Below are 27,516 nucleotides of genomic sequence, written 5' to 3' on the forward strand. Positions count from 1 at the left end.
GTAAATATGATGGTATGTTGTAGTTTGATATGGAATTGTAGAGAAAATATTATTATACAATGTTGTATAATATTTCTTTATTAGTTTGTAATATAATTATTACATCAAATTAATCAACTGTTGTTGCTGTATACTTTTTTCGATGTGAACACTCTTGCTTGAGCTTTCACCTCATTGATGCTACGCGTGAAGTGGATGTGTCGGATTCGAACCGACTAAAACCACTGTTCATGTAGACTACTGAACATGGTGTGCCATAGAATGATCTTAATCTATTAACTAGTTGTTTTAATTTTGTTAATTACTATGAACCCATATTCAAAAATATACATTAGGTAAAGGTATTGCTTTTAAAAATCTAAACCGAAAAACTTGCGAAGACACCCTGGTGGAGGACGTTAATCACTTTGGCTGTGTGGGTAATACCATTTCACGACGTTGATGACTATTGCTATGCAACAGGCTATCACCATGGAAACGAAACTTTGTTTACAATACAAGACAATATCGTTATCGACATTGACATCTCTAGTCAGAAAATAAATAAAAATTAGATAAATTAATTCTAATATATATAATAAAAATGGCTGAAAGAGCACCCGTGTCCACGGAAGAAACTTTAGTTCGTTATGACAATCCTGTGCTAGTCGTTACGAAGAGGATTGAAAAAGTAAGCAGTTCTTGTCAAAGTGGTGTGCAATAACAACCCAAAGACATAACCTCTGTCTCAAAAAACTCTTGCAGGTACAAGTAGCTGGTACTTCTATACAACCCTGTGTCCCTACAGAAGCAAAGAAAGAAACAGAAGAAATCCTAAATGCTATTTTGCCACCAAAGGAATGGGAGGAAGATGGACAAATATGGACCCAAAAGGTGCTGTATTTGTGACTATTGTATCTGTTATTCCAGAATTTTAATGTCCAGTAAGGACATAAACCAACCGATCAAAATTATTTTATAGACCCTTACCTATTAATTGGATTTAAATCCAGAAACAAACCTTAATAAAATTACAAGTTCAGGCAGACCGTTTCTCATTTAGGTACTAGTTCAGTTTAAGTCTTTAGGACTACAACTAGGTATGGATATCTTAGTCTTATAAAATGCTACCTCTCCATTCAGATATCATCAACTCCTGCAACTCGGTTGGATGTGATAAATCTTCAAGAAATGTTGGACACGCGCCTGCAACAGAGGCAAGCCAGAGAGACTGGCATTTGTCCTGTGCGCAGACAACTATACACGCAATGCTTCGATGAACTTATACGACAGGTTTAAACATAGATCTACTTATTAGAATAATTAATAGCTTGGTGGAATTCACTAGTTAGCTTCTTTCACACAGCTACATTGACTTGGATTATGTTCCAAAAGTACGATCACTCGCTTCTTCCAAATTTTAAGGCTGCCTTTCGTTTTTAAGCCTAAGAGAAAGCGCTTCTCGCCTTTGGGCTAATGTGTTTTACTTTTTACATTGAAAGCCCTTCAATTTCTGTAGGTAACAATAAATTGTGGCGAAAGAGGTCTCCTACTACTGAGAGTGAGGGATGAAGCAAGGATCACGATGGAAGCTTACCAAACACTCTATTGTAGTTCCATTGCCTTTGGCATGAGGAAAGCTTTACAGGTATGTGGAAACTATATCTACTAATAAATCTAACAATCATCTAATGGTCAAATACTCAAACTTCACTCAATATTAAGACACTCCCAGAAATAATTCTGTCACTACAATTCTTTATAAAATGAGCACGATTTAAGTACAATTTAAAATCTAGTAGCGTTTCAGTATTCGGGTTTAAGTGTCTATGGAAACTTCATAAAATAGGTATTTTGTAAGTAAATTATGTTTCACTACTTGCCTTCCAATTACATTGGGTCGTAATTTTTGTAAATACCTTTTTGTTCACAGTCTGAACAAGGGAAATCAGACTTAATGGATCAAGTGGCAAAGTTGGAAACTGAACGTTCAGCTTTGGAGAAGCAATGTATGGAGTTGAAACAGAAGACTGAGCAACTGGAGAGACGCGCGGCTGAGCTACGAGCGGCTGAAGAGAAACGTCACCAAGAAGAGTTGCTTGCCTTGAAGAAGACTAATGCTCAGCTCAAGGTAAGAACTGTTTATTTAATTATCCTGATTGTAATAGGGGAAAACCTAAAAACCGGGATATTGTTTAAAGAAATCCTTAAAGAACTAGTCCTATTAATAAAAGCAGCGAATCTATCCATCCAATCCTTAAATTGAGTATTAACTTCAAATATTTGATTTCAGGCTCAACTGGAAGGCATCATTGCACCAAAGAAGTAAAAGTATTCAATTCGTTACTTATTTTTAAGATATTTTTGTTGTTCTTATTAGATTATGAACGTTTAATTGTGTTTCTTAGATATATTATAGACTAAATAAAGTTACAGTTAATCTATGTGTAGTTTTGAATTAAAACAAGGCAATAATTTTATTAAAATATATATTAAAACATTTAATTGGGACAAACATACAATGTTTTCAATAGTTTACAATGCACATATCACTAGAAAGGTATAAAGGACACACATTCTTCCATTCAACTCTTCCATTTTATTTACCGTGATACATAATTTTCTCCATATAAACTCAAATAATACATTTCATACAGCCGGAAATGTACACTTTGTAGTAACATCGGGACATTTACAGCAATACTAACTTAATCATAAACTCTACCGTCAAACTGATGCAAATGCGTTCATCACGTTCTGTAGGATAAAATCATTGTATTCTAACTTAATGTAAAATTTCAAAAACAAAATTACAAGAATAATAAAATTAAAACATTATGAAGTCTGAAAAATAAAATCATATTATAATTATATAAAATTGATTCAATGAAATCAAGGCACCACATAAAATAATTAAATTATTATAATATTACATTAAATTAAAATATTAATACATCATCAAACACAAAATACTGAACGAAACAACAATGCGCAAATAAAATAAGTAATTGTATAATGCAAGTACAGGTGATATAATTATGTTATATCGCCAAATGTGATGCCACTGTGGTACACTTGCGTCGCATTCCACTGCGTGTTGTTGATGGTATGTACACGTTTACTATCTTACACTCGCCTACATTCACAGTCCGATCGAGCAACCAGTCACATTCCTCAGCAGGTACAGCATCAACATTCAGTCACAAGACTTGCACGGAATGAAAATCATTTAAAATTAAATACGTAAAGTATCCAAAGAATAATAACTATTAATATTTCCAAAAATATATAGTAACACCTATAATTATTCTAAAATCTCCGTCGCAAAACTAAAATAAAAAAATAAAAATTGTGATAAAATGCCACAAAACGTACCTCGCTAGTGGATTTCTTCAAGCGCCTTTAAGTAACATAACAAGTCGGTGGAATCTAAATTTATTATCACAGTTACAATACAAAATTAAGATGGAAACTCGTTTCACAAACGTTCGTTTCGTTGAAGAAATCTACAATCGAGTTCGATGCTCGACTTGGGTCGAGTCGTGTCTATTAGAGGTGTGGATCTAGCCGATATGTTGTCATGGGATAGTTTCTTCAGGTAGGTAAGGGAGCGGAGATTGAGGCGTGGTAGGATAGAGATCTAGAGTGAGTGTGTCTACTGAGGTTGTTCTGTGTAGGCGGTGACGCGGTGGGTGGGCCCCACGGGGATGGCGGTGACGCGGCCCGCGCCGCCGTCCAGCAAGGGGTTCACCACCTGCACGATGTCGGGCTGCAGCGAGTTGTCGCCGCCTTCCATGTCCGCCTCTCCTAAGCTGATACCGGCCTCTTCCAGGTCGGTAGGAGCTGTTTCACTACTCGGGCTAGTTGTTAATTCCAGAGAAATTATCTTTTCTTGCGTCGTTTCCACCTGTGTTTTTAATAATAATTATTAATGTTGATGTCTCTGTTTGTTTGAGCTTGTGTTACAAACAAATGAGATGGTATGACTGTACCACGAGTATATTACAAACCATGAAATGATATACTGGCTTTGAAGAAATTTATTGAATCAAATGATGTTCTCGAAGTATATCACAGAACAATATCATGAATATCGAATGAAGAAAGTCGGTAAAAATAAGATTAAATGTTATCGAATTTAGTGCGCAAAATTGTGACTAAATAATAAAATACAACACAACACAACATCAAAAGCATAATAATTATAATAAGGTCACAACTTTGGGCACTTTGTTGGTAAATATGTGAAGTGGACATGCACTAAATACTTTGTTAATAGTCTATTATACAGGCTTTAGTGAGTTAGTATTGCTTATGCTGCTAAAGCAATGAACTAAGCTTTAGTATATATGTCTGAAGAGTAATAAACGCAACAAACCATTGTTTTCGTCGAAGCTTGCCGTGTCTAGAATCCAGGTATCGTCTGACAAATTACACAATAAATTAAGTTAGCATGCCATGCCAAATATCATGCAACACTCGTGACAACATTAAACAGATAATAAATAAGAAGAAATAAAAGAAATTATAAAGGGAAACCTTGGGAACGGGAGTACTGTCAAATGGGGCAAATAAATTGTATATAACATGGGATTTATAACAATATAAGTGTTCCATACATCGAGTCCTGTTATTGCCACGTCGATTTTAGTTCTACATAACGTGAGTGTAAGGTACTACGTGAATATCTACAAAATCGTTTTTTTTTTTAGAAAGTTGTGTAATCAAGTATTAAACTACATCATTAATAGTTATTTATCCAAATTCTACTAGCACGCTACCATCGGCCATCGGTATTTACAATTTAGTTTTCCATTAACACAAAGCAATACTGAAAACGAAACTATGTTTGTAAGAGAAACATGTCGACTATAAGTATTTTAAAAGTTTTTTGGAATTAGGCTTCTTGTTGTAGAATTTGGTAAAATAATTATAAAGTGACGTTTTAATAAGTGATTCAACAATTTTCCTTGAACATCTACTGCAGTTGTGGTGTTTCAAGTTTAAGTTGTGCTGAACAGTGTGTATCGTTATGTGCACTAGGCCCCGTTAACATTTTAGTGTTTATACACACATAGTTGATCTTTGTCAGTCGATTTATTCATTGTCTTGATACAAGTATCATTTCGTTGGTCAGTCTCGAGTAAAGTCGGATCTATTGTCTGTCGTCATAGTTGCACGTTGAAAGCTAAGCGTAGTTTAAAGATATACAAAAAGAATAAAAAACCACACGATACGGCATTGCTTGTGTACAGCGTCTTACGTAGCAGAATGTACAATCGCGGCCTCATACGCGTACCTCTTTCTCAATGACTTTCTCAATGTACTCGACGGTTCGCACTTTAGTCTCGCCGGTTGCGGGGCACACGAACTCCTCGGTGCGGAGAGTAATGCGCTCGTCTAACAACTTTTCTTTCTCCTTGACGGCCAGTATAGGGCCGGGTTTTGTACGTAACGCGATACGTGGCAGGGGCCATTTCTATAATTTGTAAAGCCAATTTTGACATACGCAGCCCATGGTGAACGTACAATAATATGCCAACCAAGCGACATTGATCCCCACCCATAAGACAAACATTTACCACAATGTGTTAGTTCAACTTAAGTACTGTTACTGGTACAGGTACTTGCAACAAGACATCGATTCAAATATAATGCAAATTGAATAGACGGAGCTAGGACAGACTTTGTAATTGCTTACTGGACAAAGACAAATATTGTATCAGTGTTAATCACAATGTTAACAGTTACGGACAGACAAACAAATATTATTGGATTATGACAAAACATTCTTAACCTGAAATGGAAAAAAGTTCAGTCTAATGTTAATTCAATCTATTTGCAATTACTTTTTTCCATTTACAGAACCGGTTGCTTTAGTGTTATAATTTAGACAACATTCGTTCATTCAAGACACAAGACTACTGTTCAGAATAATTACCTCATTGGACGAGTTTTCCCTCGGAGGATCTTCTAGAATATCACTCGCCGGCCCCACCATGCTTTTTATTACTTTCTGTGATTCGAGGGCCTCCTAAATATGCCAAACACAATTTTATATAATTTACAACAATTTTACGGATATTTTTCTACTGGTGTTGAAAATCTTCAAAAAGAGTTTCATTGCTGTATTTTAAATAGGCCGAAACACACGAAAAAAATATGAAATGCCATTTATAAAATATGAAGAAAAATAAATTAAAAATAAAATATTAATGGCATCCATTTTTTCCCCGAATGACGGCCATATCTATTTATCATAATCAAATAAATGGAACCTCTTTACTCACGAATCATGAGCATGCAAGGAGTTTCAGACTTATGAACGAACTACATAATAAAATCAGCGGGCCTAATACGATTCTGTTTTACGTTAACGCGATCGACACGTTTATGAAGTTTGGTGCCCCGACTGGTCAGCTCCAAAATCTCTAGCCTCTAAATCCCTGAGTGGTAACCAACCAATCAGGGGGATAACCGCAGTAACGTTTCGATCAGGTTAATGTAAAAAAAGAACTCGCATTAGGCACTCTGTTTGTCATAATTATATTTCAGTAGCAGATTTTTTTTTCAATGAAATTATTCAGTCATTTCAGCCATCATACCAACCAGTCAATTAGTGCAACAGACTTGAGTTGAATGTAATCGTGATCAATTACCTGTTCGAGTGATCGTAGTCGGGCGGCGCGCCACGCAGCTCGCCTTGCAGCGCGTGTAGCTGCGTCCTCAACTTCACCGTCGCGGGCAGCGCGCCGTCTTTGTGATTTCGCTGACGGACTCACGCCTCCAGACACACTGGAATAAATAACACATCTCGATAAAGTTAAAATATTTTTAAATAGCTTTCGATTTAAGGAACTATTTTAATTACCCTTTTTTAACACGACATATTACAAAAGTATAACGTAACTAATCCCCGAATACTGAAATGCTACTCAATATTAAGTTGTACTTAAATATCGTGCTATCTCTGTCATTTTACAAAGAATTTATAGAGACAGAACTATTTTTGAGAGCGACTTAAAATTGAGTGGCGTTTGAGTATTTGAACAAATGTAACATACCTATGGCCATTCTCGTAAGGTTCGTCGTCGGAATGCGAGCTATATCCACTCTGTCGGTCCTCCCCTGGGGACCACGAGCCGAGCTCTGATCGCGACAGAGAGGCCATCTTCCTTTCCTCTTCTTGCTTCAATTTCTCCACCTCATCCGCTGATAGGAATGTGAAAACTTTCTCTGCAAATATCAATTACATCCAATTAGTTCATGATGTAAGATAATTTCTGATATATGGACCAGTTGCTTATAAAGTTCTTAATCGGTGAATGTTCATGATGCTTACCTGGCTTGGGCGAAGGTTTGTGACTTTCTTCCATAGCATTTTCGAAGAACTTCTTCTTATCGCTGACAGAGGCTTTCACAAAATTACCAGAATGAGGTGGGGAAGCCTGCAAACATATTGACAGTTTGATTAGCTACACTCATTAAGATTTACACACATTGATCAAATAAATAATGAGTTAAAAAAGCTCATGATATTTACAAGCGTTGAAATACCCTTCTCCAGGCTTCACACCCATGCAGTCAATGTTTTAATAAATAATAAAAATAAAGTAATTGCGGTTAGTAAATTAAAACATGCAAAATATAAGTAATTGCAAGTTAAAAACAATAATTCAATGGGGGTAAGTAACAAAATGGGATATGGAGGGATGATAGACTAGACTATGTGGTTTTTAGTCAAAACTCCAGGTTGGGTTGTCGACGAACACAATCAAAAGAAGCTGAGTGTGTGTGTGCGAGGATAAGATTCCGTACATTGATGTTTACCTCGCCGATGGCGAAGGATTTGATTTTGCTGCTCCATGCGGGTTTCAAGGCGGATGCGGGCGTGGGGCTCCCTTCCCTCAAGGGATCCGAACTGTTCGACATTCTATCGGTTTCGGGCACTGTGGTCACCTCACCGAAACGAACTCTTCTCTCTGATTGAACACTTTTAGGCGGATCATCGTAATTAGTGGGGACAGATGAAGTGATATTTGCATTTATGTCTTGTCCTAAGGTACTGACTAGAGCGGTCTGTGATTTATGACTTGTATTGCCAATTTGATTGGAAGAACATACGGGAACTGTGCAAGTGTATGGATTGTACGTTCCAGCGACAGTCGTTAGAGATGGGTAGGGATTGATTGGAGGGTAAGTGTTAGAATGAACCATACCCGGTGAAATATTGTCTGCCCTCAGGTCACGTAATGAACGGTGCATCGGTACATACAGTGGTCGCTGATCAACATAAGTTTGCTCAGGATGTAAATTACATGGAGAATTAGGGACATGTGACACTGTAGGGAGAGTTTTGTACTGAGCGTGTAGCAACGCGGGGGGGTCAGGTTCTCCAATGGGACTGACAGAAAGTTCTTTATAAAACTCAGGCTCTGATACAGTATAATCTGGAGTACGGAAGACTTGGTTTGCAGGCACTGCTGACACTATAACTGAGCGGACCGGCGTGTCCGTGACGACCTGCTCGGATACTAAAAGTGGAAACGCGGTGTAATTTACAGGAGGAGGAACTTCGGTTTCGGGTGAATTTGTAGAATTTGAGGACTGCATGGATGTTTCGGCCACCGCAGGTTCCGGCAGCACAATCCGCTCGGGAATAACAGTGATAGGTGGCAGGATTGCCTCGTTATCCTCATCGTCAACTAATTCACTATCACTTACGTAAGTGTCGAACAAAGGCGGAGGAGGGATGATGAGATCGGCGTGAAGTACTCGACTCGCTTTAGGGACCGGTCTCGAGACTTCCAATTCGGTGGACGTTTGGTTTCGGATTAGTAAAGAGCTGAACCCCTCGCATGCATCGTTAGTGTCAATGGTCATGGGCCCCGCTTGTTCGTCATCATGCACGTCATGCAATGAGGGTCGGAAAATCGTATTCGTATCGTTCGTCGACAAGAAGTATTCAGGTTCATCCATCGGTTCTTGTGTGAAACTAACTCGCTTCGTTTGTGGTTTGCGAGGCACTTGAGGCTTTTGTGTGGCGGGAGGCGCAGGGGGCGCGGGTGGTGGTCTGGTGGGGCGCTGCAGGCGCGCGGGCCCCGGGCTGACCGGGCTGGCCGGGCTCGCCGGGGGCCCGCCGGGGGGAGGCTGGGCGGAGGGGGGCGGCGTCCGAACCTTCTGCTGCGTAAACACCGCGAGCGGCGAGGGGGGCGCCGCTTGCGAACTAGACGACTAACCAAACCAACAAAATATACTGCACCACTCTGTACTTACGCAACTCATTACTTTGGCTAAATACGGCTAAAAGAAAGACCAAAACAAAGTGCTAAATACTCGAGCGTATTCACGAAATGAGCCAAACATAATTCATTATCATTTCGTACATCGAACAATAGCCAAGCTACTTGCACGAAAATATGAATACGAAAATCAATAAACAATATCGTTATTTAGCATAAAACCAAAAGCCTGTTCAGCGGCGAACAAAAATCTTCCAAAATAAATGTTATTGAAAAAATGCTAACATAATAAAAAGAAAAAAACAAAAGAAAACGTCATGTGAAACATCATGTATTTTAATGCAACACTAAACATAACGTCAATTAGAACAATTTTGTACAATAAAAAGTAAACAAGTAAATTTAAACGCACAATAGTTTATCAAATGTAAAATAATTGGCAGTTGAGAAGTTAATTTGGCCAAACATCTTAATGTTAAGTCTTACATAAATGTAAATCAATTGATAACATTTCAACGAATGTTGGTGTCCAACATTGGCACCATTCAACTAACAAATTAATTTATAAACACTGTCAAAAAGTTGGAAGCGAAGTATAAACATTCAAAAATTTCGACGTTACTATATCGTGTACGGATAAGTATATTAATAGAATTGATCTATTCAGACAAAAGGGATAAACAGGTATATAAAATTGGTCTTTTGGATAGAAGATTACATAGAATACAACATGTTACAAATATAGGTAAGTATTTTGGTGTGTTATAGAATGTTGACTACACATTATTATTATAAATTGGTCATAACGGACTGAGTAATAGTTTTAAAATGTTATTGTAATATCAATGGAGTAAATGCGATATATAGGTAAATTCGGAACTATTATTTCAAATACACGGATTGAAGCTAATATAGGTTATGAAGTTGTATAATTGGTATAATATGATATCAAATAGGTAAAGGCAATATCACAAACTATGAAATATAATAATGGATTGTTCACATGTTAAGGTTGAATACTATCTAATGCTTGAATGTATTGATAAATGCTAAACCAGAGGACTTAGTACGAGTTTGTTTTACGTGTAACGTAATCGAAACGAGAGCGCGAGCTCTGATTGGCCGGTGCGAATACACCAACCAATCAGAGCCCGAACGCGCTCTTGTTTCGACCTCGTTCAACGTAAAACAAACTCGTACTAAGGCTACTGTACCTAGTTCAAACTAAAATATAGTCAAGACGTACATCATGTTAATTTAACTACATATACCCTTCTCCTTACATGCTAGATACAATGATAAATTTTGCTATTATATACATTTACCATTTCATTTATATTTGATACTGAACGTTTTCATGTCTTACATGTAGTGGATTACAGGATTACACAATGTTTAACGAAAACTCGAAGCTAAAACGACATTGAGACGAAGTATACTTGGATATTACGGACATTATTTAAGACATAATTATAAAAAGACGGACATACAAGTCGATCAGTGCAACTAAACAACACTGCCGTGGTACATATAGTGTTCCTGCATTCAAACATTCATTTAATTTTTAACATTCATTTATAATATCAATTAACTAAAATATTAAATGGATAATTATTATTATATTTCATTATAATATATATATTTACGGTCGATAACACAGTTCACAGACAGTTTAACACAGATATAAGTTTACTGGACATGTTAGTATCCGTTAAGTTTACTGAACGTTACTTATGTACAGTATATGGACAGAAGTTAACATTGCCGTACTATGTGTTTTCTTCCTTTTCCTCAATGGATGCATTCTGCAATGGACGTAATACGCTTTGTCATTATTTTATAACCAACAGGTCGTCCTCTAGGCAGAACTCGTACACAAGCTAACACATGACGACATTGAACTAAGCTACATTAAATTAAAATAAGAACTGAACAACATCGTCTCGCTATAAGGTACTAATAGTACTAGGGTACACTTAGAAGTTCTATTACAATTCCATTATGTAGACGTCCCAACAGAGAGAACTTAAAGAAACTGAGGATACATGCAAACAGTCCTTAGAGGTCAATAACAATACTGCAATAGTTGTTACATTTACAGACATAACACAGAAAGTTCGCCGTAAAAGATGGTGTACTGAAATTGCCTGTAGTGCCACCCTTCCTTCATACAACCAGCTACGTATTAAAGGCTCATGGAGATATACTAAACAACATTTATTTTGGAAGACAAGGAGTTACATATACGAATAGTATACTTAAAGTACTTGATACAGATATTTATTGTACGTATATTTTCATGCAAGCAATATTTATACTACAAAATATACATAGTGCATGCTAACTCAGTCAGGAAGATGCTAACCGTGCAATAGTTATACAGCAGAGTTGTTTCGGCCTTTATAGTAATATTAAGTTAATTATAGGTATAATACAAAGCTATACTTAATTCATCATGCTATAAACTTTCCAATGATATCAAAATATAAAGCTTATTATTTAAGGAATATATTGTTAATATCAAATTGGAAAATATAGTATAAGATAAACTACATGCAATAGAGTTCAAATTATTTACAGTTAGACACAGAATAAGGAGGTAGAAGTAAGTATGTACTGAACATTACAAAATTTTATATCGATGTTACTGAGACTTATTCTGAGTCCATCTGCGAACATTCAAAAGAGAGACGAGAAAGAAAGATACGATTAAATAGTAAGAGATATTCTCTACCAAATAATCTCATCTTTGTTTAAGAATTACTTAATTCTCTAGCATTTAAGGGGGACTCTTTAACTAGCTTTTAATTTAGCTTTGAAATCTTTTCTAAATGGAGGATTGTATATACAGGGTGTCACTAACCTGAGGTTGAAGTGTGTGTTTGGACATAACGACGGTGGTCGTCTTGTGTTGCAGTTCTGGAGATATCGGAGGTGCGGGCTCGAGAGCCATGCTCTCTACGGCGTGGACTATGTCTAACACCTGGAACGTTGTTACGGAAAATTAGACACTATGAACTAGATATTACGTTACATATTTATAAAGCATTTCCATAGTCAATCAACTTTTAAAATGTAAGATGATTAGTCTAAGGGAATTGATTAGATTAGAAATTGATAAGTTAAGATTTACAAATACAGAAAAAGAACTAACCTTCTCAGGTGTAGACTTTTCCCTCATTTCTGCGACTTGTTTCTCATGTTCAAACTCAACAAGGTCCTGTTGGAACTGTTGCTCCTGTAAATAAAATACACAATTAAAAATATAAAAACCAATAAATTAATTTTAATAATTGACTCTATAAACACAGTACTTTTAGAAGAGAATTATTAACAAAGTTTAACTAACTGAAGAAGGAAATACATTAAGATGACTATCGATAGCCTCCTTTGGCTGAGCAGTCCCCTAAGTAGAAGTTTGGTTTACGTTGAACGAAAACGAAACGAAAGCGCATTCGGCGCTCTGATTGGTCGGCGCGAATGAACCAACCAATCAGAGTGCTGAACGCGCTCTCGTTCCAATCTCGTTAAACGTAAAGCAAACTCGTACTAAGCGTACAGAATAGAAATAGTTTGAATGTTAAATGATATTAAATCTAAAGCTTAGTGATTATGTACAAGCTGTACAGCTGAACAAAAAGAAATCCATGCGAAAACATATAAATGCAAAGGAAAAAGAAAGCATAAACAATACTGACCGGTTGATGTTGGTGCAACGGTTCGTCTCTGTCCAGGCTTGACGTTGAGTGCGACAGAGAGCCGCCCGTGTCTGCCGTCCCGCTCTCGCTACCAGTCTGTGCAAACATTTCGTTCGTCTATCTCTTTCTAACAAGCTTGCCCTTGCTTAAAAGGGTGTGAAAAACGCACTCGGGAGCGTGCTTATTCAAAATAAAAGTCAAAAGGTGATATTTGGTAAGCGTGGATACAAGCATTATTAAAATTAATCTTTCGTGTTGTATAGGATGGATATTATTGCAAAACATACAAACAACACTCCACAGAAACATCTGTAATGGGTTGATTTATATGAAAAAAACAAAGGTTTTACAGTATAAATAGTAAAATAATGATCTTACAGTGATCTTCTCCGGCCTAGTGTATCCATAGCACACGACGAGATGTAGAGGCGCGTTGGTAGCTGAGCGCAGCGCATTCACCGCTTCGTTGTGAGTCGCGCCCAGCAGTGATACACCGTTCACTTCTAACAGACGCATCCCAACCTGTAATGAAAAATTATTAAATTACACCATCAGTAAATAAGTACATGTTCTAATTCTTGTGTTCATTTTGTGATTATTAAGTTTGCTTCAAAAACCACTCAAGTCTGCAATTCTGCATGATTAAAGGAAACTTCTATGTGTTTCTTCAGATTAGAACAATCAACAACTTATTACATGGCTCTTGACGTACCTTCAGTCTGCCGTCTCTCCTCGCGGCTCCACCGCTATTTATCTTCGATATGAAGACTCCCTCGTCGTTTGGATCGTTAGGGTTGCCACGCTGACCGTTCAGACCGCCCTTTATGTGCATTCCTAGCTTCTCACCTTCTTGTTTGATTATGGTTAGGTCCTAAAGAACAAATTCAGTTGAAATCGAGGAATAACATCAAAAAGATACTATAGGCATTTAATTTTCAAATCTATAAAAAATAAATTAAGAAAGTATGTCATTTCAAAGGATAACTAAATCAATCTGTTCACTTAGACAACTACATTCACAAACACTTTTTACATGCAAAGCCACAACAAAAATTCATGCATTCAAGGTAACATAAGCTTTCATACTAAGTATATAAAATTGCAATCTAGTTAAATAAAAACCTAGCACATGACAGACAAAATTGTAAAGGGTGTAAGATTCAGTGTAATTGGCATGACAGTAGAAAGAGCTATAAGCAATATGGTATCTTATAAGATGTAAAGACGCGTTCTAAGTAGGAAAAGCTGTATTAGGAAATAACCATTCCGAATACGACGATAGCTGGGCACACGGACTGACTGGATGAGGGGTTGGAGACTGACATATATATTTGTTAAAGTAACACACATAAGTTCGAGATCGCCGAGCGACGTTCACACTTACAGTTGCGTCAACAATCTCAACTTGTATGAGACCCTGAACGTGGGGCGGTGGCCGTGTTGCGAACGTGTGGAACAAAACAATTCATTGCGTTTTATAACGACAAATAAATCAAACTCGTATCAACACATTTGTCACTGAACATGAAATACGCTAGTAGATAAGCGACAGAATTCTTAGCAGAGACATACTAGTTGCTTTTGTCAGTATAAATGTTGAACAATCATGTGCATCAATGCATAAGCGTTATGCATACTTTTTATTATTGTATACCGCCAAATGACTACTGTAAGCGACATTACTCAAATCATTCTACTCGTGAGTTCACATTATGCGTTCAACTTCTCACCATTATAATCCACAAATTCGGTTACTTGCATAACATGCAAAACATTGCGCGGCTTACGTATGTGTTTGTATGTACACACAGATTACGAATATTCATAACAAGACATACCCAATGGTGGGGACTGTATTTGATTAAATCGAGAGTATTTGTCACAGTTAAATGATAGATCACATTATTGTATTTCATTATTGTAGTGAGTTTGTGACACAGGATTGTACAAAAACTATTGACAAACGCTCTGTTACTAAATATCTCAAAGTCTTTGTGACGAGAATTAATTGTTAATTGCTATTGCAGATGCTGTATTAAAAGATAACGTAAATGAAAATTATTCAGTGGTTGTTAAAATCGTCGAAGGAAAATCGTTAATTGCAGATATTAAAAGTGTCAATACATAATGAATTTTATAGGCAAGATATCAATCAATCAATCCCATGTCACGGTGAGTGATGTAGTGTAGTGACGTCACGAACCTGGAATCCATTGGGCAGAGGGTCGTGTCGTACAGTGAGCGTGAGTGTAGCGCCGGGTTGCAGTAACAGTTGCACGGCGTCGCGGTGCGTCGCTCCTGTGAGCTCTACGCCGTTAACCTTCAGCAGTCGATCACCCATACGCAACTTGCCTGAACGAGCCGCTACTCCACCGGGTACCACCTGAATACAATAATAAGTATTTTTATTTAGGTACCTTACAGAGAGCGGTAGGTATTAGTTTCAACTTTATAGTTTGGTGATAAAGTTAAAAATCGATTGCAGATAATAGTACAATCGACATATTTAAATCATGACCCACTTTGATAATAAGCTGTAAAAACATCAAATTAATAAGGGAGAAAGAAGTTTTAGTAGTGCATTCTACATTTAGGATATTTAATTCAGGGTCCATAATTGATTCTATGTTTAACATACCAACTGTTTTTATGTACACATTATGGCATGCAATAAAGTATTGAGTATTGAGTATTGAGTATTGAGTATTTTAAACATTAAGATGATACGGCAATACGGGTCAGATATCTATGCAATTTTAACCTCTTTCATCTTTGTAATAGATATTTCACATCCAAACTTTTTGAAATGAAATATAGCTCAGCAGAATGGTTTATTTTTGTAGTATATTTAATTATAGTACTCACGTGTGAAATAAATATTCCCGGTTCTTTACCACCGAATGGCACACACGAGTGGTCAGTGCCGCCAATAATACTGAATCCAAGAGATCCTCCTTCTTTGACTAAGATGACATCCTGTAACAAAACGGAAAAGAAATGTAACATTTATTATTACACAGTACTTTAGTATTACTATTTAGTACTATTGTTGTTATACAAAATAACTTCGCCGGATAGTAGCTCTCTACCCGAGAAGTTATGTTTGTTTTATCATTATTTCTATAGTTTAATTTTGGGATGGTTTTAGAGTCATGAATTTGCCGTCGAGCTGTGTCTATATGACAGATTTAAAAGCTACTGATGAAATTAACTACAGTATGCTAAAAAGTAAGCTTAATTGTCTCTTGGAATAGATAAATTAATGAGGACTGACGATGCAAATTCAATTATAACTCTACAACCGTTTTAAATAGTTTGTCATTATCTAAATTTTGATTGGTGACCCCTAGTTGAGATAAAGTGGAACCTTTCTAAATGTCAATAATGTTGCGTATTGATTGTGAACTAGCTACAGAAATTTAAAGGTGGGTATGCAATGATTTATCATGCAGCGTTTGCCCAGTTTTGGATTCAGAATAGTATTATGATTCTGCTATTTAATTCCTGTATTAAAAAGGAAATGCGTGACATTTTTAATTGTTATTACTTCATATATCTATATTTTTTTAAATATGATGTGTGAAGTTCAGTTTTCAGTATTATAAGAATGAAAATGTAGGATATTTTATATTCAAGTGGTACAATATAAACATTGAATTTGATGCTATAGTAGTTTTTGTTTTATATTGAAATAATGTGGACAATAAAAAATTTAACACATTTCCTTTCTTATCACAGACATTAAATAAAAAATCTATTACAATGAGGGTGCTAGCCAAACGGAAAATAAATATGAAAGGACAGTCGATCGATCGGGTACATGCTAAAATATTTGGGGATTATATATGGGAATGATGATGAAAAACTTAAGCAATCTAACCATTACTTAGTTTTCAATTCAAAAGAACTAGAGAATTTAGATATTTGAGATGACGTGCATTATATTAATTACCTTTCACCTGTTTATAAAAATATACCTAAGTAGATAAAAAGTGTATAAAGTCACCACTTCCTAACGGGACAGAAGAAAAGATCGACTTCATAAAACCTCAAAAAACTCGGGATTGAAACATTTCATTGTCATTGCGAAACTTTTAGTATCGCAGTGTTTACGTAGTAGTGAAGTCGTCGATCGTCGTTCTTACTTCGATGATGAGCGGCGCGACGAGTTGGTTGTCGGTGATGCGCGTGACGGTGGTCTCGGTGAAGGTGGACTTGGTGATGGTCTCGGTGACGCGGCCGAGCGCGGCGGGCGGCGGCGGCAGCACCACGGGCGGCGCGCGCTCCACCGTCACCCGCACGCCGCGCTCGGGCGGCGCGCTGGCGGCGCCCGCCGGCCGCGCCCCGCCCAGGAAGTGCGCCGGGATCATCGCTTGGAACTCCTCGTTGGTAATCGGCCGCGACGGCTGCGCGTTTAACACGTTCACATCGAATCAGTCTAATGTACCAGTACCACGACGCAAGTGCTTACAATCGACCAATTTGAATCATGACACACCCACAATAAACTCATTTTTATTCAGTAATTCAAAAAATCATGTCAACATTCACGTAAGCAGTAAACACATAAACTATTGTAGCGACTTAAGTCTGTTATTTTAAATATTTCAAGCGTTTTGTTGCCAAGTGGGTCATGATACAGATTTGGCGATTGTACCATGCACGGGTGTTACCTGTGCATGTCACATGCACGTATAAGTTGCCCTGGAAAATTACATGTATCAACGTCTCATGGATTCATTAAATTGTCTGTAAATGTAGCTCATACTTATAAGATTTGGATCAGATAAAGTAGCACACTTTACGTGGGTACAGTAGCGTATCACTTTTAACCCCAACTACTTATTTATCAGATTTCTAAACTAGTTCGGTACAGAATACATGTGCAAAGTAATACAAGCCTCATAGATAAATCTTAAGTTCTGGTTCAAGTTTTGTTTGCCAAAATTAAGATTTCCAAGAACCAATTTTTCTAACGTCCTGCTGTTTTTTAGTTTAAAAGATTTTAAAACGTGATTAACGTATTGCTTTATTTTAACGAATGCCTTATACTAATAATTTATGCCTAGTTATGGATCAACTATTAAAAATTAATAGTAAAAAGTATCTAAATGTTTATACAAACCAAAAAAAAAACAATTATTAAAAACGCTAAATATAGTCCTACAACTTGAATAAAACACTATGGACAGTCATTCTAATCCCGTGTTTACATAGTAAGTCATATTGTCTTACTGTTAATTGTATGAATAGAGAGACCATTGTAGATATTCATTACAAAATTGTTATGAAGAGAAATATTGAAAGTCTGTAAGGTCAGGTTGTTTAATATAAACATTTATGACTTGTATCCTATCCTGTATGCTCATGGGAAGTAACAATAGCTATTTGTCATGAACCAATACTTAAATAACTACCGCATGGGGCCAATGACATTTTTATAGCTATTTGTTCACGCCTATTAGACCCAAAGCGATAGGCACTAATGCACATTTAAACTTAACACTGGCTTGGGCAGTCACTTAGAAGGAGCGGGAAGCCTATCGTCTAATTTTTATTTAATGTTGAAAAGAAATATACCAACAAATATTCTGCTAATTTTATTGTGAAATCTAGCCAAGTTTCCTCATGGGAAAATAAATTTTCAAGCCTCGATACAGTGACTTGTTAAAGATAAGTTGATATTGAGCAGGTGCAAGGCTATTCGATGCGTTTTTAAATATTTCAAATTACATACCGGACTTAACCCAATGATCTGTATGACAAGTTTTACCTATCACATACACTAGTTTCTATTTAAAGGGTATTTTAATTAAAAAAATTGTAAAATGCTATTAATAATTGTTATAAATACTGTAAAATATTGATGGTGATAAATAAATACATATTTCGATTATTAATTTTATTTTTAGCAGCAGCCGCCTCACTTTAGGGCTAAGGCCTCCCTACCCTCTTCTTATAGATTATTAGACGTAACTGACAAGAATGGGTGTAACTGATATGAGGTCTGAAAACTTCGTTCACAAGATGTTCTTAAGATCATCATTTATCTTGCCTTTTAATTTATTTATTTTTACTTACACAAATAACGAACTGTAATATAATAATCATCAAAACCAAATAAACTTGCTGCACGCATTTGATGGGACGAGTCTCCGGCCTATTTCTTTCTTGTTCCATGAAAACAAGCGATATTCTGATCAAACTTCACAATTTGAAAGAGTAGTGACAGCTTTGCAGCGGAATATTAAGAGGCTTGTATTTCTTTGTCACCTAACACTATATGAAACGATACGATAAAGTAAAAAAAATAACACATAATTTACTTTAATACCCCCGGAGCTTTCCATCTTTATAATCTGAAAAATTAAAAAAATGTGCTGTTGTGAAATATTTAGGAGAATTATCTACCATAACTCATTTATAATCTGTTCTATGGCAAAAAGTATTTCAAATAATATTTCTACTATCTCTAGCATTAAATACATTTGTAACTATAACCTACGTTTATAAAATACATACCTTTTATACATAAATATTTTATGATAACTTCTTATACATTCATAGACCAACAATAGTTAATACTCGTGTATATGGCAAAGTTATAAACAATGTTTGCGTCGACATGTTCATGGCAAAAGTGCAATAATATAAGGTAAAGCTAGAAGCCTTTATTATGTTCAAAACTAGTAAATACAATAATATAATGTGCAATAATTACTGAATACATAATGATAAAATACACCATACGAGTTTATTATAAATGTAATGATACGTTAGCATGTAGTTCACTAAAATATTTCGGACCAGGTTTTAATACATGTGACTTAATTCTACCCGTGATGTTTTATTAACAGTATCCAATGTTTGAAATGTTGATATCCAGCATAATGAAGCAGATAATTGCATAAATATAAAGTATGGAGATCGCATTCAACTCAAAACATTAATAGTTGTGACCAATATTACAACCGAACATCATGAAATATGAGCTCTATATTTCAGAATGCATCGGGTATAATACCTTTCGCAACTATTGCGAGCTAAATGTCATCGCCAACTTTCGACTAATCTACATAGTAAAGTGAACAGAAGGCGTCGCACACATTTGTGGTGAAGCTAATGTCTCAAAGCTCTGATGTGAACGTGTTAAACCAATACCATCACCTGCGAAACTGAATGCGTTAAGTAATGACTGAGTGGGTCGTACCTGTATATCGTCGAAGACATCGTCGTTAGATCCGTGCACGTTATTGGCGCCGGGAGTTAGGGGCGTGCTCGTACTGTTAGTTGTCGGTTTGGCCTGGAGTGAACGAGTTTACATATTGAATTTAATTGCATTACCAGCGTGAGGATCAGAAGCGTAACAACTATTTTGTGGAAGCATTTTCTAAGACTATTTTTAAATTAAACATGACTTTTAACACAAATGTTTCTTAATATATCTAATAATTGTGCTGAAATAGACAGTTAGACTAAACAACAAATATATTATTGACCCGTAACCGTACATATAAAGCGACAACTAAGCCTCACCTGTCCGTTCGGTTGACTCAGTTTTCGCGGTGCAGGTTGCGGTGGGACTGAAGTGGGTGCGAATGTGGCCTGCTTCTGTAGTGGCGGCTGAGGTGACGGGGCCGCGTGGCCTATGGGAGTGGCGTGGCCCATGGGGGCCGCGGGGCCCGTGGGCGTGGTGTGGCCGGTGGGGCCCGTGGGCGTGGTGTGGCCGGTGTGTGCGATGTGTGCGGTGGGGCCGGTGTGCGGTGGTGCGGCGGCCGGGGTGGTGGCGCGCGTGTTTTGTGTGCCGGTGTGGTTCAAAGGTGCGCTAACGTGGTTCGTGGTGGGTTTCTGTGTCGGAATGATGTTCACATTCTGCAGGCTGGACTTATGTTCTCTCACTTCTTCTGATGTCGACTTCCGCGGGACGAACTCGCCTATGAGGAAAATACATTTTAATAAAGAGTAAAGCTAAGCTGTTTTCCCACCTATACTTAAATACCACTGTTTCTGAAAACATCTGCAGACTTTATGCATAAAAATTGCTGAAAGCAATTACTTGGCAAGCATGTAAAGTTATCTACTTTATGGTAATTGAACAGTATATTTACCTTGTTCCGTAGTAATCGTTCGCTGTAGAACGAGCCTAACAAATCTCTCGTGGCCGGTGAGAAGGGATACGGCTGCTTCGTGAGGAGCGCTCTCCATATCTACGCCGTTTATCTAAGGAAATAAATCTATATTAAGTCTTTCGCCGCGGCTAGTCTAGGCTATAGTAGTTATTTTTGCGATGAAACTGTGTCGATATAATTAATGTCAACAAATTCCTTTCTCTTGTAACTGCTACTGGGAGCTGTTATTACAGTAAAAAGTTTGTTAATGGAAGATCACAATATTTACTCTCAAGACGTGAGTTTGCACGGTGGGCGTAAATATATGTCCATAAGCTTTTTTATGTTAAATTGTATTTTACAAGAACTTACGGAAACAACTTTATCTCCGACCATCATCTTGCCGTCCTTAGCGGCAGCACCTTGCGGGGAGATCCGTGAGATGTATATGGCGTCGCTGTCATCTCGGTACGGCGGGGAACCCTTGCCACCGGCTATACTGAACCCGAGACCCGCGCCGTCGCGGATCAGTGTTGTATGGACTAGCACCTTTTGTTGATACACTGGAACATAAAGGAAATTATGTAAAAATAAATATGTATAACAAAACTAGGAAAGAAGTCCAAAAACATAAAAAAAACAATTAAATATAAAAAAACGTTCAAACTTCGTTCTTATTTATATCTAAGTAGCTATTGGCTACAAACTGCAAGTAATACTAAGTACAGATTAAATACAAATATCTATTGGAGCCGATTACGTAGCTACATTGATCTTTGAGCAAATAAGAAGGGCCTTTTCCCACGAGCATCGTATTCGACTTCCAGTCTAACCAGATGCTAAACTATCTATATTTTAGACGGTGCTCCAACTGACGTCTGACCTCCACAACCTCACTGAGGAAATACCTGTATCTAAAGGTTAGACCGGTAATCAGATTTTATTGGGCCTTTCGATTGCATGTGACGACTTTCATAGAATAATTTACGACACGCCAGATTGACAGATTGACGTTTTCAAAGGTCTTTGAGTGTACATTAAAGATTCAGCTTTTGTTTGTAGATTGTCGCGGGAAAGTCTCACTCTGTGGTTAAATATAGGGAAGTTAGTTCTTACCGGGTGGTATGTACGGCTCAGTGGCGGGTGGAGGCGATGCCTGCAGTCGTTGGTAGGTCTCCGCAGTGACTTGCCCCGTAGGAGACGGACTGTAACTCGTCACAGGGGGCACCACAGTCGGCACTGTTTGGTTCACCACCTGCTCTTTGTACTCCGGCTCAAACTCCTGCGCGTACTGATTGCTGATGATAAGCGGCTTGTTGGGTATACCGCGACCTGTCGGGACCTGTACAAGGAACTTTCTCGTTTATCGATACATTACACATTATGTTAGCGCCACTTATGAACTGTGAAATTTGAGTAGTTTAGATGTTATCATCTATCGATATTCACCACTAAGGAAAACATAGTGTTATTATACGGTTGTTGCAATAAAAAACATTGCAAACCCCTTTGCATGTGATCGCAGCGCAATTTACATTTACGTAGAACATGATGTGCATATTGAATGAGATGTTTACCTGTCCATTCTCCAGAGTAGATACTGTATCGGTAGTGCTAGATATGGAATGATGGCTCGCTCCGCTCGGCGCTCGGCTGTGGGTTCTGAATAAAATTATTTCCTTATTAATGCATTATACGCAAAACATGACTAAGTTAATTAAATATTTATTTTTGTTAAACAAAGAGCCGGATTTAATGTCATAAAATCTTTTGTAAATATTGAACAAAATGTAAAACCAACAAGAGGCACTTATCTAAGCTTGCGTGATCTGTTCTAAATAATTTAGGTAGTCGCAATGATTGCAAGAGTGGTGATGAAACATTAAGATAAGGAATAAACGGTGCTTACCTGGTCGAATTGGGTGAATCTCTGGTCACGACAAGTGTGAGCGTGGGCCCGCTCGCTTTAAGTACTTCCACTGCATAATAATGATCCACTTCTACGACAGACGTACCGTTCACCGAGAGCACCTTGTCGCCGACCTGAAACAATTGAAACGTGCATTAAAACCCTTACTACTTGAAAAATAAAATGTACAATGTTTATGTCTGCACTTAAATGAAACAAAAGACAAGATAGTAGACACATAATTCAGTTTGTGTAATAACAATTTAACGATGGCATTAATAACTTCCCGCAGTGATTCATTTGATTAGAAAGGCAATGCTATCTAACACTTGATAAGTTTTTATGGTTTATTTGAATATAGACTTACTCTAAGTCCAGCATTGTAGGCTGGTCCGTTTGGTGTGACTCGGGATATGAAGATGCCGTCATCGTCACCGACGTAAGGTGTGGAGCCTCTTCCTCCAGCTATGCTGAGCCCGAGCCCGCCGGCAGTGCGCGCTATACGGACCTCGATACATCGCTGGTCGTTCACTACCCGCGCTTCGCTCTCTGCTCGCTCCGAAACAGATTCACCTGCAAAATTAAAACCATGTCACGTCTTATCATATGACACATACCACACTTGCCCTATAAAACCCTAAATAACCTCGGCGTACTCTTATCAGCGCACAGATGCTACTGATACTATTCGCTGTAACCGCATTACCGCACCCTATTCCCTTAATAAACCAAGGTTATAAAGATTATGTTTTCATTTGATAATATTTATAAAAATCGTTGTTTGCAATATTTATTGTAGGGATTGCATCCATTATGTAATCCATCAACACTGTTATCGTTAAGACCTCTTATTTATTTATCTGGAGTTTATGTCACGGCTGAATTTAGTCCTGATAAGAGAATAGAATGTTCCGTCCAATAAGTGTTGTTCAGTAATTAATCTACAGTGTCTAGGTAAATACATGATTTGTTATCTGAACTGTTCATTATGTATAGCATATTGTTTCGGACTACTGACTTCCGCCACTTGCGCAATACTCACAGGTATCTATTGTCAACAAGTGTAAGGTCAAGCATAAATATGAAAATGGATATTCGTGTGAATAATACACCGAGATATGTATAGAGCAATTAACCTAGATGTCAGGTTACAATAAAAGAAGAGTAGGTAGGGACTTCCCTATGCGCGAGAAAACAAATTAACTTAAAACAAGGTCTTCTGCAGTTAATAGGACAGTGGGCGTTCAAAGCGCCGGCACTGAACTAATTATTGACCCCCCAGTGAATAGACACAATGAGCTGTATGCAATGCGGTGCATACATGTGCTAGCAAGGTCGGAATGATCATGAGCTCGAAAATATACCGTCACGATGTAGACATTATGACTGTGTGACGTATCACCTGCGTTTGCTGTTGTCACGATTGTGAACTATCAGCTTCGAAATGTTAAGCCTGAGACCGGTATCTCCAAGAGAAATGCTTTGTTCCGAAGAGCAATGACAAATGATGCGCTGCGACAATTATTGATGATTCGTTTCTACGCAACCGGATTTCTAATTCCACCGATGTTGAATACAAACAGTACGGAATTGAATAACAAATGATCGCGCGTCACTCCGTAACGTTCGCACGACAATCTACATGTCAAGAGGAATGAATGGACCACAGAGAAATCATGATCCAGAACGGTCGGGCTCGCGTCCTGTCTTCTGCATTACAATAGCCAATCAGTTGCGATACTTTCACCCCCAGATAAGCTTAATAGAATAACTACCTACACAACTATTGTACTCCAGAACGAGTCGTGATAGTTTACACAGGGATTCGTGACTCTCATCTTACAGTAGTCTTATTGGAAAATTCTCTTTTCTAGGAATGATGGTAATTTACTTCCAATCTAAATGTAACGGACAGGTGAAAGTCAATGTTGTGAAATGATTCAGTGAGTAATTTAACGAAAAAGCATGCAACTAATAAATAATTGCTGAAGGTACTTTATGAAAGTAATTTAAGTAAAAGCAGTGAAGCAATTTTCATCTTGTATGAAGTGAATGTCGTTTTTGTAGGCGATTGCGCTTAAACGCGGCAAAAACTTAGAAGCAATGTAAGAAATTGCAGCTTTGATGACAGGAATAAACCCTGAGCTTGATAGCGGCCCGTTAATGTTAAATTAAGAGTGGCAATTTGATTTAATAGCTGTAGTGGGCTTCGCGCACTTTGTAGTAAACGTCTGAGGAACGTAGATGTCTAGTGTTTGCTGGCTGCGAAACCGGTGCGGCCCCGTGACCATTACGCCATAAATACACTAAACGTATGACTTCATACAAACATACATCATCCACAACGGTACAGTACCATCATGTAACGTAAAGTTCATGCATGTACTTTGCTTTTACCTATATTCGTTACCTAGTAACACTTTCTCGTATTATTTTATAGCCACATTATGCATGCATGCAATATTGATAAATAAAATTTCCTATTTTATTTTATTTCTATTGCATTTGCCAATGCAATGAATAATTATGTAAAACAGGTATATGGATATTAAATACCCGAAGTTCCTGCATATTTTCGCAGTTAAAGCATTAGAAACTGCATAGACGTCATATCTACATGAGAATATTAGAATACTCATTTGCATTTTAAGTTTTTAATGCCAACCAATAATAAAAAAGGTCCTGGTTTATTCAGCACGGAGTTAGGCTCCGAAATGTTCACTTGTTTTCAAAAATCAGAAGTGAATGGATGTAATATGTAAGGGTGATCTGGTTTTGAAAGCTGTTTGGTGTTGCAGACTGCAGATACGGTACTCTGCACGTTCAACTACGAGTTGTAAGCACTAATCACAGTTATGAAAGATAATTCCAACGGAGGCTAGCAATTTACACGAAAAACACATAATCACGGTGTAAAAGCTCTATGAAAGGTAAGAGAACAGAAATTGTTCTTAAATGATTTATGGAACTAAGTAGTGTTGTTGGCCACGGTAAAATGTATGGTTACTTTGTTCTAAGGAAACATCAGCTTACACTTGAAACAGTACTTAACTGGGAACTTACATAAAACAATGACTACAAATAAACATTTCAAGTTATCATTCAAACATTGGAGACTCAAGTATGTATGTACATGAATTTGATTATCCGAATAATCAAAACCTTTTTTATGAGACAGCCCAAGTAGGCAGTTTTGATGGTACTTCAAAGTAAACAAACAAAACACAAAGATTGCTTTTGAAGAAGTTATTTTAGAAGATGACAAACTTTAAGGTCAATCTTAAAAGGGCAAGGCGCAAGGTACTTGCGTTCCAATGACAAGAGATACTTCAACGATAATGTCCAAAACATCTTGTCGATACTTTTAAACTGCGCAATTACGAAATATAGGTACATAGATAGGTATGTAGTATAACAGTGTGAAGTTAGGGGTCCCACCCGAATACGTGAGCGATGACCGCATAACGTAACCATTGGTGTTTCACCTTCACACTAGAGTATTTACGAAGAGCGTAAAATATGTTACGTATGACCTATTGAACAGAAGCCGCAAGCGATTAAATGTTATTGAGTGCAAGTGCGCTGTAATATGCACATTGTTCTGCGGTTTCTATGAGCAAGAACATGCTCAGTACATTTATAGTATTTATACGGGGCCATAAAATGTGAAGATGTACATTTTAAACAAATTATTACCATTGAATATTAATACAGCTATCGATGCCATTTTATTTACAACGATGACCTATACATATCGGAATTCTATCTTACGGTATATGAGAACATATATTTTGAAGAAACGTGCGATGCGTCGGTTATAAATCATTGTTTTTAACTTTAACGTTGCCTGGAAATTCCGCATAGTAGAGTCTCAATTATTTGCAGTATGTTGTTAATTACAATCTGATATTCTTGAAACAATAATTTAGATTTGCTCTAATTCATATTTGCTTTTAAAAGGAGTGTTGTTTATAATATTTAAGCTAAACAAAACGAGTCGATACCGGTTCGATGAGCATTACTTCAACACATATGTCGAGTCCTTATATGGGTGCAGTCTTTAAGCAGGGTTAGTGAGCTTGGCAATCAGCTGAACTACTTCTAAAGCGGGCAGTTACAAGTATTGTTAGAATAAAACAAGAAACTATTTATGGAAATAGACGAGACCATTTTATTGGACTATAAGTATTGAGTTCTAATAAGCTTGATTATAACCAAACATAGAGTAAATTAATTACATTTGAAATTATTATACTATAAGTACCTAATACAATTTTGTTGGTAGAAAATTATACTATGAGTATACGTAGTGTAGTAATGTTATGGTGGAATGGAAAACAGAGACTACCTCTCACATAAACTGTTTATCTAATTAGAACCACGTCTAAAATAATAAAGGTAATTATAAAAACAATGTGAAGTTAATATAAAAGTTCCCATAGAATGTGAATGTAGTTTTCTAGATAAAAACAATAATGAACCTTGACTCGCCTGTCGCAGAATATTATAGAATTATGGAGCACGATATCCGTTCCCCGGCGGTATTCCATAACAAAGTTAACAGTCCATAGAATATTGTG

At 37.2% G+C, this 27,516-nt stretch overlaps 2 protein-coding genes across 20 annotated transcripts in view; one reads left to right on the forward strand and one right to left on the reverse strand.

The window, feature by feature from the left end:
* The first annotated feature begins 35 nt into the window (after nt 1-35).
* LOC118269573 (putative inner dynein arm light chain, axonemal) lies at nt 36-2,423 on the forward strand. Its single transcript, XM_035584722.2, has 6 exons — nt 36-670; nt 745-873; nt 1,123-1,272; nt 1,499-1,627; nt 1,913-2,110; nt 2,273-2,423. Exons 1-6 carry the CDS (start codon nt 584-586, stop codon nt 2,306-2,308), a joined length of 729 nt encoding a protein of 242 aa, XP_035440615.1. The 5' UTR covers nt 36-583; the 3' UTR covers nt 2,309-2,423.
* Nucleotides 2,424-2,451: 28 nt separating this feature from the next.
* LOC118269574 (protein lap4) overlaps nt 2,452-27,516 on the reverse strand; it is a 68,227-nt gene continuing 43,162 nt past the window's right edge. For 8 of the 19 annotated variants that reach the window (XM_050707045.1, XM_050707046.1, XM_050707041.1 and 5 more), the window contains 24 exons: nt 23,304-23,509; nt 22,937-23,070; nt 22,605-22,689; nt 22,144-22,369; nt 21,400-21,590; nt 21,028-21,139; nt 20,456-20,853; nt 20,130-20,222; nt 17,065-17,325; nt 15,785-15,895; nt 15,123-15,302; nt 14,304-14,336; nt 13,632-13,790; nt 13,298-13,441; nt 12,920-13,015; nt 12,376-12,459; nt 12,085-12,204; nt 7,798-9,213; nt 7,322-7,427; nt 7,044-7,215; nt 6,639-6,774; nt 5,921-6,013; nt 5,279-5,458; nt 2,452-3,886 (listed from right to left, as the gene is read on the reverse strand). In XM_050707045.1, the coding sequence (XP_050563002.1) occupies nt 3,635-3,886; nt 5,279-5,458; nt 5,921-6,013; nt 6,639-6,774; nt 7,044-7,215; nt 7,322-7,427; nt 7,798-9,213; nt 12,085-12,204; nt 12,376-12,459; nt 12,920-13,015; nt 13,298-13,441; nt 13,632-13,790; nt 14,304-14,336; nt 15,123-15,302; nt 15,785-15,895; nt 17,065-17,325; nt 20,130-20,222; nt 20,456-20,853; nt 21,028-21,139; nt 21,400-21,590; nt 22,144-22,369; nt 22,605-22,689; nt 22,937-23,070; nt 23,304-23,509 (4,988 nt within the window). In that variant the 3' untranslated portion in view covers nt 2,452-3,634. Of the gene's footprint in view, nt 3,887-4,357; nt 4,403-5,278; nt 5,459-5,920; nt 6,014-6,638; nt 6,775-7,043; nt 7,216-7,321; nt 7,428-7,797; nt 9,214-12,084; nt 12,205-12,375; nt 12,460-12,919; nt 13,016-13,297; nt 13,442-13,631; nt 13,791-14,303; nt 14,337-15,122; nt 15,303-15,784; nt 15,896-17,064; nt 17,326-20,129; nt 20,223-20,455; nt 20,854-21,027; nt 21,140-21,399; nt 21,591-22,143; nt 22,370-22,604; nt 22,690-22,936; nt 23,071-23,303; nt 23,510-27,516 lie in introns of all 19 variants that reach the window. The other 11 variants (XM_050707050.1, XM_050707053.1, XM_050707042.1 and 8 more) reach the window with 11 other exon arrangements.

Source organism: Spodoptera frugiperda, chromosome 30 (genome assembly GCF_023101765.2).
Source record: "Spodoptera frugiperda isolate SF20-4 chromosome 30, AGI-APGP_CSIRO_Sfru_2.0, whole genome shotgun sequence".
Lineage (NCBI taxonomy): Eukaryota > Metazoa > Arthropoda > Insecta > Lepidoptera > Noctuidae > Spodoptera > Spodoptera frugiperda.

Excerpts from the sequence above, each read along its gene's own strand:
- LOC118269573 (XM_035584722.2), top strand. The coding sequence starts at position 584 with ATGGCTGAAAGAGCACCCGTGTCCACGGAAGAAACTTTAGTTCGTTAT. Across the intron at positions 874-1,122 it reads GACAAATATGGACCCAAAAG|ATATCATCAACTCCTGCAAC; the intron begins GTGCTGTATTTG and ends CTCTCCATTCAG. Across the intron at positions 1,628-1,912 it reads GCATGAGGAAAGCTTTACAG|TCTGAACAAGGGAAATCAGA; the intron begins GTATGTGGAAAC and ends TTTTGTTCACAG.